At 52.5% G+C, this 16,401-nt stretch overlaps 1 protein-coding gene across 3 annotated transcripts in view; it reads left to right on the top strand.

The window, feature by feature from the left end:
• The window catches only part of SEZ6 (seizure related 6 homolog), a 50,324-nt gene extending 37,323 nt beyond the window's left edge, over nt 1-13,001 (top strand). For 2 of the 3 annotated variants that reach the window (XM_010378325.2, XM_010378323.2), the window contains exons 5-17: nt 4,801-4,986; nt 6,973-7,141; nt 7,275-7,441; nt 8,054-8,248; nt 8,475-8,613; nt 8,722-8,918; nt 9,779-9,973; nt 10,383-10,574; nt 10,680-10,877; nt 11,175-11,213; nt 11,463-11,580; nt 11,669-11,771; nt 11,937-13,001. In XM_010378325.2, coding sequence (XP_010376627.2) covers nt 4,801-4,986; nt 6,973-7,141; nt 7,275-7,441; nt 8,054-8,248; nt 8,475-8,613; nt 8,722-8,918; nt 9,779-9,973; nt 10,383-10,574; nt 10,680-10,877; nt 11,175-11,213; nt 11,463-11,580; nt 11,669-11,771; nt 11,937-11,969 — 1,931 coding nt within the window. In that variant the 3' untranslated portion in view covers nt 11,970-13,001. The remainder of the gene's footprint in view (nt 1-4,800; nt 4,987-6,972; nt 7,142-7,274; nt 7,442-8,053; nt 8,249-8,474; nt 8,614-8,721; nt 8,919-9,778; nt 9,974-10,382; nt 10,575-10,679; nt 10,878-11,174; nt 11,214-11,462; nt 11,581-11,668; nt 11,772-11,936) is intronic. The other variant, XM_010378324.2, reaches the window with a different exon arrangement.
• The last annotated feature ends 3,400 nt before the right edge of the window (nt 13,002-16,401 follow it).

Genomic DNA, 16,401 nt, shown 5'->3' with positions numbered 1-16,401 from the left:
AAGGAAACCAGTATTACATGACTGGCAGGATGGGAAATGGAGGAAAAGGGGCTCAGGACTTCGAAGCTCTCTCAGTTGTGTCCCTCCTACCCATCCCCCTCTCCGAGCACAAAGTCAGCTTGATCCTTTGCATGGGTTAACTAGTTGAGACTACGGAGAACTAATAGGGAAATAATTGGTGTGAACAATCACGGGATTGTCTTGCATTGTCATGGACCACTTCTGTGGCCCTGCAGGGGACCACAGCCAGGCAGAAGAGCCAGCACTCTGGAGATGGGGCTGCTTGGAACCCCACCCAAGGAGCACTCACCCCACCTTCAGCCCTCCACCCAAACTAAGGGAGCAGTCTGGCATAGCAGCAGGGAGCCTGTAAGTGGATGGGGCTGTAGAGTGGCTTGGCAGAGGCAAGGGCCCAGCTGAGGCAAGGGTGAAACGTCTAGGCGGCCCAGCTAGCCTCCCTAATGGCTCATCAATCCTCCCTGGCAGCAGGCATAATTTCACGCCATGGTAACCTTCTCTCTTGCTGCAAATTCCTTTGCGTAAAACTCTGGACCTCCTCTCTGTCGGGCCAGACAAAGGTGGCCGAATGGCAGTGAGCTGGAGGCCCAGCAAGGGGGAGCAACCTCCAAGGAAGGATTGGGAGAGCTGGCCTGGTCCTGCCTCCTTCTCAGCTCCCAGAAGCCCTCCCTCGTCAGCCCAGTTTTTGTCAATGATCAGCTCTTGCCTTAATGAGTGTAATTCCCCTAATTATAGGCTGTAATTAGCCCTGATCCCAGAGATGGGAACAGGAGGAACGTGTGCTCACACGCCAATCTCTGTGGGCTAGAGAAAGAGGGTGCCAGAAGAGGGGGTGAGGGGCCTAGTACCCACACCTGTGCTGGAGCTGTCCAAGCTGATGTTGGAGGTCCCAAGGATGAGCCCTCACAAGGGCCTCATCGCAGGACCAAGTTCCAACTCCCTTCCCACAGCCTCAGGCAGGGTGGGGAGGCAGACGGCCCTGACAGACATTCCCCTCCTCCATCCCCAGCATTCCTGGCACTGGACTTGGCTCCAGAAAGACTCCAGTGAGAAAATAACTCAACAGATTGCAGTGGTGCAGGCTCCCCGGGAACGGTTGTCATGGCAACAGGAGGAAGCTTATCCTGGGAAGTGGTACTTTAACTACTATGGAGTCTGGGGGCTTCATTGTCTGCCCCCAGCCTCCTACCCTCACCCCATTCCAGGCCAGTTTCCTCATCTGTGAAATGAGGGCCCTCCCTTACTAGAGTTGTGATAAGAACTCAAAGGGGAAGATGTAGGGGGAAATGCTGGGCCTGAGTCGGGCTCATGGTCTAGACCCCATTAGGCGTCAGTTAACCTCTTAACCTCCCCCACTCTGGGCGTGGTGCCCCCCACCCCTTTCCCCATCCCATCCTGGCCTGGGATCTCTCTCCAGGTCACTGTGAGTGGCTGCCCTGGACAACCACCCAGAGCAGGCTTGTCTGTTACTCTCAGATTTCTCTGACTCCTGAACCCAAGTTTCTACTTCAAATGGGGACGCAGGTGGGGTGGTGGTGGAAAGCAAGAAGGCTCCAGAGCCCAGGAGCTTCAGGTTCCTGGTCTAGCGCTTCCTTGCTGTGTGATGAGGACACAGGGTCTCTCTGAACCTGTTCTCTTCATCTGAAAATGGGCTAATAGCCCCTACCTTGCCTGCCTTCCTCCCAAGCATATTGTAGACATCAAGAAAGAAGAGTGTGGAGGCATTTTAGAATCTGGAAGGTACATACAGATGTGAGGTGCTATTATTAATCAAGATTACAAACAATAACAGCAGGCTGATGTCTTAGGCATTTGTTCAGGAACTGCACATATGTCTTCTCACTTAACCTCCACAACCTTGGATGTAATACTGAAAATGGGTGGATAAATGAGGCAACTGAGGCAGAGAGAATTTAGGTAACTTGCCCACGGTGGCACAGCACGTAGGGAAGAAGCCTGCATTCAAACCCAGGCAGTCTGACCCACAGCCCACCTGCTGAGCACTGCCCTGTACTGCCTGCCAAGCACAACTAGCCACTTACTGACCATTCTTTCCAGAGCCCCGTGAGAGACAGAAGAGGAGGAATTCTCCTCCCACTTTCACAGATATAGTAACAGGACAGGTGAAAGTCATAAAACTCAAATTTATGGACCCTGGTCTGCCTAGAGACAGCCACTTTTTCTTTTTCTTTTTAATGGGGGGAGGAAAGAGGTCCCATTTTTCTATTCACACAAAGGCACCCAGGAACCGAGGCCTTGCATGGACCTCTCCTCCCATTTACTTGGTACCATCAGTGGTGCTGCCCCCTACCCCAAGACCCAAGTTCTTCACTCTAGACAATCCTCACTTTTCTGACCACCCCAAGGGTTATCAGGCTCTGTAGCACAAGCCTCTTGCCTCTCCTTGACCCCTCCAGGCCTTTGCTCTCACCTCTCAGACGCAAGCCAGGATATTCACTTTTTTTTGAGAAAGAGTCTCGCTCTGTCACCCAGGCTGGAGCGCAGTAGCACAATCTCCACTTACTGCAACCTCTGCCTCCTGGGTTCAAGCAATTCTCCTGCCTCAGCCTCCCAAATAACTGGGACTACAGGCAGGTGCCGCCATGACCAGATCAATTTTTTTTGCATTTTCAGTAGAGATGGGGTTTTACCATGTTGGCCAGGCTGGTCTTGAACTCCTGACTTTGTGATCCACACACCTTGGCCTCCCAAAGTGCTGGGATTACAGGCGTGAGCCACTGCGCCCAGCCAGATCTTCACTTTTATTTTATTTTATTTTATTTTATTTTATTTTATTTTATTTTTTGAGACATGGAGTCTCACTCTGTCGCCCAGGCTGGAGTACAGTGGCACGATATCGACTCACTGCAACCTCTGCCTCCCAGGTGCAAGCGATTCTCCTGCCTCAGCCTCCCAAGGCTCCTGCCACCGTGCCCAGCTAATATTTTTGTATTTTTTTTTAGTAGAGATGGGGTTTTGCCATGTTGGCCACGCTGGTCTTGAACTCCTGACCTCGGGCCATCCGTCCGCCTCAGCCTCCCAAAGTGCTGGGATTACAGGAGTGAGCCACTGCATGGGGTTGAGCCTTTTAGCTACCACCCCAGCTTGACCCCAGGATCTGGATATGCCAGGTTGTTTTGTAGGATTTGCTGCCACCATTTGGTCAAATTTGGTATGACAATTCCAAAGCGACCAGGTTTCCCAGGGCAACTTGGTCTTCCTGCAACTTCAATGAAGGCAGTGCACTGCCTCCCTACCCTCGTCCCCATCTTTTTCTTGTTTGATGTTGTTTTTCGAAACAGGGATGCACTCTGTCACCTAGGCTGGAGCGCAGTGGTGCAATCATAGTTCACTGCAGCCTTAAACTCCTAGGCTCAAGCAATCCCACTTCAGCCTCCTGAGTAGCTAAGACTACAGGTACACATCACCATGCCTGGCTATTTTTTAAAAAAATTTTATAGAGATGGGGATACCGCACTATGTTGCCCAGGCTGGTCTTAAACTCCTGGCCTTATGCAACCCTCCCACCTTGCCCCAGCCTACCACCATTCTGGATTTTGTTTGTTTGTAAGTTTGTTTTTTTGAGACGAAGTCTCGCCCTTGTCGCCCAGGCTGGAGCACAATGGCACGACCGCGGCTCACTGCAACCTCTGCCTGCAGGGTTCAAGCGATTCTCCTGCCTCAGCCTCCCGTGTAGCTGGGATTACAGACTCCTGCCATCACGCCCGGCAAATTTTTGTATTTTTAGTAGAGATGGGATTTCTTCATGTTGGCCAGGCTGGTCTCGAACTCCTGACCTCAGGTGATTCGCCTGCCTTGGCCTCCCAAAGTGCTGGGATTACAGGCTTGAGCCACTGCTCCCGGCTGTTTGTTTTGAGATGGAGTTTTGCTCTCGTTGCCCAGGCTGGAACGTAATGGCACAATCTCAGCTCACCACAACCTCCACCTCCGGTTCAAGCAATTCTCCTGCCTCAGCCTCCCAAGTAGCTGGGATTACAGGCATGTGCCAGCATGTCCTGCTAATTTTGCATTTTCAGTAGAGACGGGGTTTATCCATGTTTGTCAGGCTTGTCTCGAACTCCCAACCTCAGGTGATTCACCTGCCTCAGCCTCCCAAAGTGCTGCAATTACAGGCATGAGACACCGGCCCAGCTGCCATTCTGTTTTTAAAAGAAGTCCACAGCCATTGGAATCAAGCTTTTTAGCATTTCTCAGTGAATACTGGGAAAGCCTTTACCGTCTGACTTCAGTCTTTGCTGCTGCAATTCATATTTATTCCCTAAAGGAAAAACAGTATCAACACTTTACATCAGTATAGGTTTTTCACTATTTCGAGTGCTTTCATGTCTCGAGTCATTCAATAAGCATATCCTGAAGATATATTATCAGCTGGGTACCAGGGATACCAAGCTAGATAAAATACTATCCCATTTATTCTCACTGTAACCCTGTGGGTGGGTTGGGATTTTAAACCTCATTTAACAAATGAGGAAACACACACAAAAAGGTTAAATAACCTGCCTAAAGTGTCACAAAGTTTGAGCTAGAACCCAACCCTTCTAATTTCCAGCTCTGTGTCTGCTCCGCGAACCAGCCCAGGCTGCCGGAAATATCATTGACACCTTCTAGGGAGGAGATTGGAGTCGTTTTGGAACTCCTAGTGCTTCCTCTGGCCCCAAATGACACCTCCAGGCAGACTGAGGCAGACCTCCCCCCACCAAAGGCCTAGCTCCCGCCCCCACCCTGCACACGTACACAGTGTCGCCCGTTCTCTGTTTGCAGCCTATCTCCTGAGCTGCCACTTTCCCCATCGCCCAGCTTATGGAGATGTGACTGTCACCAGCCTCCACCCAGGGGGTAGTGCCCGCTTCCATTGTGCCACTGGCTATCAGCTGAAGGGCGCCAGGCGTCTCACCTGTCTCAATGCCACCCAGCCCTTCTGGGATTCAAAGGAGCCCGTCTGCATCGGTGAGTGTCCCCAGGTGGAAAGGGCTCAGTGCCGAGCAGAGAAGTGAGGTGGGGTCTCCTCCCTGCTCTCTATTGCTGTCTGCCACTTTCATTTGCTCTTCATAAGGAAGCCAGAAAATGGCCACGCACCTTAGTGGCATTCATCCAACCTGCACTTACTGAGCATCTACTAGAGGAAGGCACCACAGGTGTACAGAGCTGAATTAAACAGGGACTGTGCCCTCAAAGAACCCACATTTCCAGGAAAGAGGGAAAGGAGAAAGCACAGAGGTCACCAATTTCCAGGGCAAGAAGTAAAAAGCACCAATGAAAAGACATAAGTGACCTGGGAGGCAAGGGCACAATCATTCTTAGCTGGACATTTAGGAGGCTTCCTAGGGGAGGTGGCACTGCAGGTTTGACATTTAGATGGAGGGAACAACGTGGGCAGGGACATAGAGGCAGGAAGGTGAGAGTGTTTAGGGACACAGAAGACAGCCAGGTTTGGCTGAAGCCTGAGACATGTGGCAAGGGCAATGGGAGGGCCTTGAGTGTCAGGGCAAGATACAGGCTGAGGAGCTGTTGAAGCTTATGAGAGAAGGGAGGGGCTTAGAATGCCTCAGAAGATGGCTGGGAGGCCAGCCAGGCAAGACAGTTTGAACTTAGATTGTGAATTGGGGAAAGAAGAGGAGGGAAGTTCCAGAAACTGATGGGAACTGGGGAAAGGGAAAGGGAACTCCCAGGTCTGGTCCCGAGTGATCAGGTCTGGGATTGCCGCCAATGAAAGGGGGCTTGTTGGAGAAGGGAAGACGCAGTGTTCATTTGCAGTATGAAAGGCAACTTGGGCTTTTCTTTTTAGTGGGTATGGGCTTAGGCTTTTGAATTTTTTTTTTTTTTTTTTAGATGGAGTCTCCCTTTGTCACCCAAGCTGGAGTGCAGTGGCACAATCTCCGCTCACTGCAACCTCTGCCTCCTGGGTTCAAGTGATTCTCCTGTCTCACTCTCCAGAGTAGCTGGGGTTACAAGTGCATGCCACCACACCCAGCTAATTTTTTTGTATTTTTAGTAGAGATGGGGTTTCACCATGTTGGCCAGTCTAATCTCGAACTCTTGACCTCAGGCGATCCACTTGCCTCGGCTTCCCAAAGTGCTGGGATTACAGGCTTGAGCCACCGTACCCAGCCATCAATCTTATTTCATTCTATAAATTCTTCCTGGGTGCCAGGCACAACCAGAGATGAATAACACAGACGCATTCTCAGCCCTCAAGGATCTAGCGGGGAGGCCAGCAAGCAGCTCAATGCAGAGGATGCTACAATAGGAGTAAAGGCAGAGTGGTGGAGGGGCCTGAGGGACAGAAAGCTACTCCAAGATGAGGGAGGAGACAAGCAAGGCTTCCCAAGGAGATAGGATGGAAGGATTTCAGAAATATTAGTTTGGGAAAGTGGGGTGGATTCCTGGAACAGCATATGCAGAGGTGTGGAGGCATGAAATAGCATGAGATAGTGAGGACACAGTGAAGTGTGCCTGAAGGAGAGGGTATGTAGGGAGAGGGGACTGAAGCAGAGTTTAGAGAGAGTTGGATTCATAAAGAGCTTGAATGCTATTTTCAGCTTTAACTCCAAGGAAGTTGAAGCCCACAGTAAGGGCTTTAATTAAGTCCACCTGGGGAGAGTTGGCCTTCTAGAGAAGTCAGCAGAGAGGGAAAGTGACTTACCTGGGCACACAAGCAGGCAGTGACACATCTACCCACAGTCAAGAGAGATGCCCTGGTGAGCCCCAGGGATGTGAAAGGTTAGGCGGCAGGATTCTGGAGCTCAAGATGCCTGGAGATGCAGGTTCACAGGGCTAAAAGGTTATCTTCAGGACCATGAGAGCAAAGATGGCAGGGAGGCAAGGTCCCCGCTGCTCCAAGCAGAGGATACAGAGCTGGGAAAGGGAGGAATGCATGTTAGGCTGCCTGGGTTCACGCAGGGGCCTGGGCTACGTCCTGTCCTGGTCTTACAGCTGCCTGCGGCGGAGTGATCCGCAACGCTACCACCGGTCGCATCATCTCTCCAGGCTACCCGGGCAACTACAGCAACAACCTCACCTGTCACTGGCTGCTTGAGGCTCCTGAGGGCCAGCGTCTACACCTGCACTTTGAGAAGGTTTCCCTGGCAGAGGATGATGACAGGTGAGGGGCTGTCCTAGTGGAATGGGAGTGCCTGGCCTGGTAATACCCTGCTGGAGGGACGCTACCCAAGCCTGGGGCCACACCCCCTCTGGGTCAGCCACCAGCCTACATAGCTGCCACTCTCCTGGTTCAGGCTCATCATTCGCAATGGGGACAACGTGGAAGCCCCACCGGTGTATGATTCCTATGAGGTGGAATACCTGCCCATTGAGGGCCTGCTCAGCTCTGGCAAACACTTCTTTGTCGAGCTCAGTACTGACAGCAGCGGGGCAGCTGCAGGCATGGCCCTGCGCTATGAGGGTGAGCCTGCTGGGGCCTCACTGGGGGTGGGGGGTCCAGGGGGATGGGCTCGGGCCTAGGGTCTTTCTCCCACACCCTACCCCTCTCTGCCTCCATGCTGTCACTCCTTCCAAGTCAGCCCCTGTTCACTCGGTACTTAGGCCCCCTTTCCCTGCCCCTCTCTTTGGATCCAGGATCCCTACCCCAGCTTTGCAGGAAACCTCTGCTTGGACCCAGTCCCTGTGGTCCAAGGGAATAAATTCTCCAGATTCTGAAAAGCAAAAAAGGCCTCAACCCTTAAGAAAGAATTGCTGTAGGAGACATTCTAGAACCATTTATGCATGCATGCATTGATTAATTCATTCAAAAAACATGTATGGAGTACCTTCTGTGTACTAAGCACAAAACCAGGCACTGGGAACAGCATGGTGATCAAGATGGCCTCCTGAGCATAATAGGGATGGATGCTCTTGGCTGTTCCTCCTCCATCACCTTCCTGCTCCAACCCCAGGACATATATTTGTCATTCGTACCCAGGAAAAGAAAGGCTCTGGGGAGGGAAGTAGGGAGATTCTTGCCCACTGTGTTTAATACCAGTCAAGGCTGAGCTGGGCTGGGCCCTGTGGTTTACAGCCTTCCAGCAGGGCCATTGCTATGAGCCCTTTGTCAAATACGGCAACTTCAGCAGTAGCGCACCCACCTACCCTGTGGGTACGACTGTGGAGTTCAGCTGCGACCCTGGCTACACCCTGGAGCAGGGCTCCATCATCATCGAGTGTGTTGACCCCCACGACCCCCAGTGGAATGAGACAGAGCCAGCCTGCCGAGGTCAGTAGGCACCAGTGGATGGGCCTGCTGGGCAAAAAGCAGGGTGGGTACCAAGGAAACAGCCACAGAGCCTGGGGCCACAGAGGCCCTGTGATATGCGTGGTTCAGGCTTCCTCCAAGGAGGAGGTGGGGGGTCCCAGCAACTGGTGGGCACTCCTGTGGGCAGATGGTAAGCAACACCGTGGTAAGCTGGAAAAGACCCTTCTGGACCTCCCTTGCCTTCCAGCCGTGTGCAGCGGGGAGATCACAGACTCAGCTGGTGTGGTGCTCTCTCCCAACTGGCCAGAGCCCTACAGTCGTGGGCAGGATTGCATCTGGGGTGTGCATGTGGAAGAGGACAAGCGCATCATGCTAGACGTCCGAGTGTGAGTGCCGGGTCAGGCCGAGCCAACTCCTGAGGTCTGGGGATATCCCTTGTCCAGCCCATCCTCGGGCCCCCGAGCCGGCTCTGCCCTGACGCTCCTCCTCCACAGGCTGCGCATAGGCCCTGGTGATGTACTTACCTTCTATGATGGGGATGACCTGACAGCCCGGGTCCTGGGCCAGTACTCAGGGCACCATAGCCACTTCAAGCTCTTTACCTCCATGGCTGATGTCACCATTCAGTTCCAGTCGGACCCCGGGACCTCAGTGCTGGGCTACCAGCAGGGCTTCGTCATCCACTTCTTTGGTGAGCTTGTCCCTACCCCACTCAGAGTGCAGACAGCAAGCCATGGCAAGTCAAAGAGGCTAGGGCAGTGAGGTGCCTGAATGCTCTCTCAGACAAGAGGAAGCTGGAAAAGCACCAGGGATCACCCAGAGGAAGCTAGTCCTGTTCTCCATCTGCCCTGAAGGGAGCCAGAATTCTGAAGTGGCAAGAGGGGTTTGGGTAGGCAGCAGAACAACTTTCTTTTTCTTCCTTTTTTTTTTGGGGGGGGGACAGTTTCCCTCTGTCACCCAGGCCATGGTGCAATCTCTGCTTACCTCCTGGGCTCAAGTGATTCTCGTGCCTCATCCTCCTGGGATTATAGGTGCATGCCACCATGCCTGGCTAATTTTTGTATTTTTAATGGAGACAGGGTTTCGCCATGTTGGCCAGGCTGGTCTCAAACTCCTGGCCTCAAGTGATCTGCCCACCTCAGCCTCCCAAAGTGCTGGGATTACAGGTGTGAGCCACTGCACCTGGCCAGAACAACTTTCAAACAAAAATGGGGGAACTAAGGAAAGGTGCTGACTTCTTTCTGACAATCTTTCATAGAAGTGACAATTTCCCTCACCCTGCCTGGCCCCGTCTCTCAGGCCTAAGGAACTGGTCAGGGTGCTTTTGGAAGTAAGGCTAAAGCTTAAATGCTAACCCTGGAATCTAGGAGACAGAGCAATGTCAGAGGCAGTCAAGGAGGGGCCCTTGAGAAGAGAGGAAGGGATCCCTGAGCCCGCTCGGGACAGTCTAGGTCCAGGACAAACTAGAAGGAGCCAGAGTGCCCTCAAGATGAGGGTACAGTCACTTTGGTGCTGGCTGAGGACCTGCATCTTGTGCCTCTGTGCCCCCAGAGGTGCCCCGCAATGACACATGTCCGGAGCTGCCTGAGATCCCTAATGGCTGGAAGAGCCCATCACAGCCTGAGCTAGTGCACGGCACTGTGGTCACTTACCAGTGCTACCCTGGCTACCAGGTGGTGGGATCCAGTGTCCTCATGTGCCAATGGGACCTGACTTGGAGTGAGGATCTGCCCTCATGCCAGAGGGGTGAGTATATCTGTTCCCCATGCTCCCCTTCCCAACACAACCTCCACACCTCTCTCCTGGATTCTGAACCAGACTGTAGCTGTTATTAGCTAGTATCCTCAAAGTTCCTTGACCTCTTATAGCCTCAGTTTCCTCATCTGTGAAATGGGGATGATACCTTTTCATGGTGTTACCAGCCAAATACTCTAAGTATTTCATTCCTGGTAGATGGCCAATCAGTGTTTATCGAACCTAATAGATGGAAAGGGGACAAATGGTGGGGACACACCAGCACAATGGTAGGGACAGACACATAGGGGGTAGATCTATATGACATGAAGAAGTTAGCTGGCCTGGAACAAAGCCAGGGTGGACTGGCCTCTGCTTAGTTCTCCTTGGGGTACTTCTCCCCATCATCCCCTACCCATAGTGACTTCCTGCCATGACCCCGGAGATGTGGAGCACAGCCGACGCCTCATATCCAGCCCCAAGTTTCCTGTGGGGGCCACCGTGCAATATATCTGTGACCAGGGTTTTGTGCTGACGGGCACCTCCATCCTCACCTGCCATGATCGCCAGGCCGGCAGCCCCAAGTGGAGTGACCGGGCCCCTAAATGTCTCCGTAAGTGTCAGTTGAGTAGGAGGGAAAACCTCTAGTTGGAGACAAAAGATGCTGCCTTGGAGGCCAAGGGCATGACACCCTCACTGCGCTCTGCCTGCTTTGCAGTGGAACAGCTCAAGCCATGCCATGGTCTCAGTGCCCCTGAGAATGGTGCCCGAAGTCCTGAGAAGCGGCTACACCCAGCAGGGGCCACCATCCACTTCTCTTGTGCCCCTGGCTATGTGCTGAAAGGCCAGGCCAGCATCAAGTGTGTGCCTGGGCACCCCTCGCATTGGAGTGACCCACCACCCATCTGTAGGGCTGGTGAGTGCCCTGTCACTCCTCAAAACCCTCCCTGGCCCATAGAGCTGCTCTGACAAAGATGTCCAATGTTGAGAACCAGAACCACCTGCCCATGCCACCTTCATAGTAATAGAATAGACCCTTGGTCTCCCCAGTCTCTGCCAGATCCTTCTGATCTGGCATCACCAAGACAAATGCTGGAGTGGGCTCTCCTTGGACAAATCCTTCCTATGATCATCCCACTACCTCCGCTCCCTGCCTTAGTGGTTTGGGCCATTGGGTTCACCCACTGCCCTTGGCCCTCCCCTTTTGTTCCAGCCTCTCTGGATGGGTTCTACAACAGCCGCAGCCTGGATGGTGAGTCTCCACCCTTGAGGGCCACATAAGTGGTCTCCCTGGTCCTGGTTCTCACAGCTCCCAGGTCATGGGCTTCCCAAGGATGGAGGGCAGAGAAAGAGAGGGGTTTGGGCCTAGCAGGGTAAAAAGTTTCCCTGCACCCAGTCAGCTAGAGGGAGCTGGTAGCCAGATGCCCTTGGGCAGAGGTGAGAGAATATGGGATCCAGGTGACAGAGACCTCTGCTCCAGTCCCACCCTCTGTGTCTTCAGTTGCCAAGGCGCCTGCTGCCTCCAGCACCCTGGATGCTGCCCACATTGCAGCTGCCATCTTCTTGCCACTGGTGGCGATGGTGGTGTTGGTAGGAGGTGTATACTTCTACTTCTCCAGGTGAGTCTGGCTTCTCTTTCTGCTCTGCATACCTGCATACTTCACTCCTAACCAGTGCTCCTGACTCACAGGCTTCTCTGCCCCACAGGCTCCAGGGAAAAAGCTCCTTGCAGCTGCCCCGCACACGCCCCCGCCCCTACAACCGCATTACCGTAGAGTCAGCGTTTGACAATCCAACTTACGAGACTGGAGTAAGTAACCATGCCAACCTTGCCACCTTATCCAAGACCCAGTTCTTTGCTTCTTTAGGCAGATAACCCTGAGGGTCCTGCCAAGCCCTCTCACTTTTTTTCCTTTTCCTAGGGAAGGTGAATTATGGCCTGGCAAACCTAATACAAGTTTCCAACTCCCAGCAGTCTCTTTCCTTTGCAGGAGACGAGAGAATATGAAGTTTCCATCTAGGTGGGGGCAGCCTAGGGAAGCCAACTCAGACCTGCACCACAGTCCAGCAGCAAGGCTCCTTGTTTCCTGCTGTCCCTCCACCTCCTGTACATACCACCTGGGAGGAGATGCCACCAATCCCTCAAGAAGTTGTGCCCTTCCCTGCCTGCAATGCCCACCATAGCCTATTTTCTTGGTGTCATTGCCCACTAGGGGCCCTTCTTTGGGCCCATGTCATGGGGCATCTACCTGTGGACAGAACACAGCTGGAGCACAAGCAACAACAGCTAGCATCCTGAGCCTCGTCATGCCCTGGACCAGCCTGGAACACACAAGCAGAGCAGGAGTACCTTTCTCCATATGACCACCATCCTGCCCTGGCATAGCAACCTGCAGCAGGGTCAACTTGACCATGGTGGAAACTGCACCAGGGTGCTCCTCACAGGGCCATCACCAATGGCCAAAACTCCTCTCAATGATGACCTCTGGGTAGTCCTGGCATGCCAACATCAGCCTCTTGGGAGGTCTCTAGTTCTCTAAAGTTCTGGACAGTTCCGCCTCCTGCCCTGTCCCAGTGGAGGCAGTAATTCTAGGAGATCCTAAGGGGTTCAGGGGGACCCTACCCCCACCTCACGTTGGGCTTCCCTGGGCACTCATGCTCCACACCAAAGCAGAACACCCCATTCTCCATGACTGCCCTATACCCTGAGGAGAGGGAGACTTTCCTCCGACGTTTATTTGGCTATTACAAACATCTTCATCCCAATAGTCCCTCTTCCAATTCCAGCCACTTGTCAGGCTCTCCTCTTGGCCACTGTGTTACGGGATAAGGGGAGGGGGTGGGCATATTCTGGAAAGGAGCAGAGGTCCAAGGATGCAGGAATTTGGCATGGAACAGGTGGTAGGAGAGCCCCAGAGAGACACCCAGGAGCTAGCTGAAAACCACTTTGTACATGTAATGTATTATATGGGGTCTGGCCTCCAGCCAGAGAACAATCTTCTATTTCTGTTGTTTCCTTACTAAAATGGTGTTTTTGGAAGAAAAAAAAAAAAAAGCAATGGCCAGGTGAATGATGCTTTCTTGGAGGGACAGGAGGTGGGAGATAAATGGGATATGGACTTCAGGACCAGAAGGCATGTTAGACCCACCAACCAGTCATCTCAGATTTTTATTACTACTGTTTTTGAGATAGGGTCTCACTCTGTCATCCAGGGTGGAGTGCAGTGGCTGGCTCATGGTTCACTGCAGCCTTGACCTCCAAGGTTCAACTGATCCACCTCAGCCTCCTGAATAGTTAAGACTACAGGTGCAGACCACCACACATGGCTAATTAAAAAAAAAAAAATTATTGTAGAGACAGGGTCTTACTATGTTGCCCAGGCTGGTCTCCAACTCCTGGGCTCAAGTGGTCCTCCCACCTCAGCCACCCAAAGTGCTCAGATTTTATTTTAAAAGCAATTGTTACATGCAGTTGAACAGGGTCCCCTGTCCCAAAAGGGACAGTGCAACAGATGGCAGGCAAAATCAGAGGCCCCAATGGCTGGTGTTGCAGGGATGTGGGAGCCCAGGAACCCCACTGCACATCCACCCAATGCCTTATTTCCTCCTTCTTACCAGGTCCAGAACTACAGGCTGGCACACTCCCAAATCCCTTCTCAATGCCACTGATGCCCTTCTCAATGCTAACTAGGCTCAGGAAGCCTGATGCATCTCTCCTTCCCCTTATTTCTAAGTAAGCAAGGCTTGGGAAATTGGAATAGGAAACAGAGACTGATCCCCAGAACATGAAGCCCTAATCTGGCTTGGCGTTAGAAAACAGATTGTCGGGAGCAGTGGTAATGCAGCTTAGGGGCTTGGCTCCTAAGTTAGGCAAAGGCCCTAACCATGGGCTCCGGAAAAAGGTGGCTGGGAGGATCTTCTTAAGTTTGCCCCTTCCCTAGGGGCCCCAGTACCTACCAGAATGGAAAGTGCCCAGTGTCGCCCCCCAGTATGCACATTCCATACTGAGAGGTGTGCCCTGCATCGCTGCTCTCCAAGAGTAACAGCAAGAGGCAGGCAACAGGAAATTATGGGAGCTCGGAAACCAGCAGAGAAAAATCCGTGAAAGAAATAAGAGCAGCAACCAGCACCTTCTGCTTCTACAGTGTTCCAACAGGGAAGTCTTGACCACTCATGCTGCCTACCCCTGGCTCTAGCACAAGCCACCTTGAAGGATGAGAAGCTCTTGTCAATGCAGAGTGCAGTGCCTAGATTAGCCACAAGAGGTCACTTCCAAAGGCATCTGTATCCCACCTGCTCGCTCCTCAATCCCCCCTGAACTGTCAGGGCGGGAGCTCTCCAAGGTGGCACCATTCCTTGGCCCCACTGGCCTAACCTCATCCTCCAAGTTCCAAGAGGAAGGTGTGTGAAGTTTCCCTGGCTCTTGTCAACAGAGCCAAGTCTTATTTCCCTTATTAGCCCATAGTTCCTATTATCAGCTGCAACTGATGGTGTTGATCAAAGCAAAGCCTTGTTCAGTGGATGGACACCAATGGCTTACTTATCTGTTCCATAATGCCTTCAGGCTGACACAGCAGCACAGCTGGGCCCTGAGCAGTAGGAAAAAAAGCCAAAGAGAGAGGGCACATGAGGTTCTAACCTCTGAGAGCCTGTGGCATAAAGTATAGCCGTAGGAGATAGAAAATCTTGCCTCTTTCATACAAACAATCTAGCTCACCCCTCCCCTCTCTGAGGGCCACATCTCTGGTCCACAGCCACTGAAGTTTATGGTCGGCTCAGGCTGGTAGAAAGCAGAGAGCAGCCAATTCACATGACATTCTCCACCCCACCATCCATGACTTTATCATTCTTTCCAGGCACCAAGAGGGTCATCAGAAAAGCGAAAAGTCAGGAAAACAGAAACCTAAGACTCTGTACACTGACATCCCTACTCTACCTAACTCATCCTCCTTACTGTACCCAAAGAAAGCATAGCAATTCCTTAGACACAGTCGACATGCTGTAATGGACAGTGTCTGGCTTGAGAATCAAGAAATCTAATTCTTAGGTCTGCCATAAATGCACTATGTGACCTAGGCAGATCACTGCTCCTCCCTGTGCATCTAGAAACGAGGGGATTAAATCAGATGGTCTCTAAATCCTTTCTAGTTTTACGACTCTGAGAATGCTAAGTGTCCCTTAACATTAAAAGTGGGCAGCCGGGCGGGGTGGCTCAAGCCTGTAACCCTAGCACTTTGGGAGGCCGAGACGGGCGGATCACAAGGTCAGGAGATCGAGACCATCCTGGCTAACACGGTGAAACCCCGTCTCTACTAAAAAATACAAAAAACTAGCCGGGCGAGGTGGCGGGCGCCTGTAGTCCCAGCTACTCGGGAGGCTGAGGCAGGAGAATGGCGTAAACCCGGGAGGCGGAGCTTGCAGTGAGCTGAGATCCGGCCACTGCACTCCAGCCTGGGCGACAGAGCGAGACTCCGTCTCAAAAAAAAAAAAAAAAAAAAAAAAAAGTGGGCCGAGCACAGCTACGAAGCAACAACTCCAACTAAACCCCTAGTGTCAAGCACAACGATGCAGTTTTCTTCTCCACTGCTTCATCCACCATCAGGCAGCAATAACCGCCCATCTCTGACGGCGATATCAAGGGGAGGAGCTGGCGCTCTGAAAAGGAGCATGAATCCCCGCCCAGAATGCGAGCCGGGCCCTCAGACTACAAATCCCGGCATGCAGCACTGACGCTCTCAAAAGTATCCCTTCCTGGCCGGCAAATGACTCTTCCCTGGGTCTATCCTACCATAGACTGCATCGCACGCACATGGAACTACAGCTCCCACAATCCATCAGACCTATCGCGATTCTTGCTCCCAGGGTGCCATGCACCCCGTTCGCCCTTTAGACCCTTTGGCATTGCAAACTGGGAGTTGGAGTCCGGGGTACGCAGGTAGCTGGGCGTTGTCAGGATTACAAACTCTCCGCTTTAGGCTTCCTCTTGAAGAGCAGATCTCAGGGACAGTGAAGACAGGGTGGTAATGGGCAGGCGGAACTCTCCACAGTGCCACCACCACGCAAGGCAGGGATGCTCAGGATACAATTAACTGATAAAATTAACTGTCAGGACGGGAGAAAATTAGGAACCACAGTCGGATGACTGTGTTGGATAACACGCCACCAAAAGCGTCATTTTCTGTCGCAAATGGCTTTTCTCTTTACCAATATGGTGGCCTGGTCCAGCCACACCTGATGCTAGAACCAAACAGTCCACTACAACATCCCTAGGAACACTGCTGTCACCGACAGGCGACCAACTCCATCCAACACCACACCTTGTTCCTTTCTGTTCATGCCTGAGGACTCCAAGGGCATGATAGCCCATATCCCATTACCAAAATGGCGAAAGGAGCAGCCTTCTTGTGAGGGCCTGAGGAAGACAATACGCCTGCGCGGGA

The sequence above is a fragment of the Rhinopithecus roxellana genome, chromosome 19, assembly GCF_007565055.1.
Source record: "Rhinopithecus roxellana isolate Shanxi Qingling chromosome 19, ASM756505v1, whole genome shotgun sequence".
NCBI classification, from domain to species: domain Eukaryota; kingdom Metazoa; phylum Chordata; class Mammalia; order Primates; family Cercopithecidae; genus Rhinopithecus; species Rhinopithecus roxellana.
The sequence above is the reverse complement of the archived record's forward strand: the minus strand, read 5'-3'. Positions and strand labels throughout refer to the sequence as shown.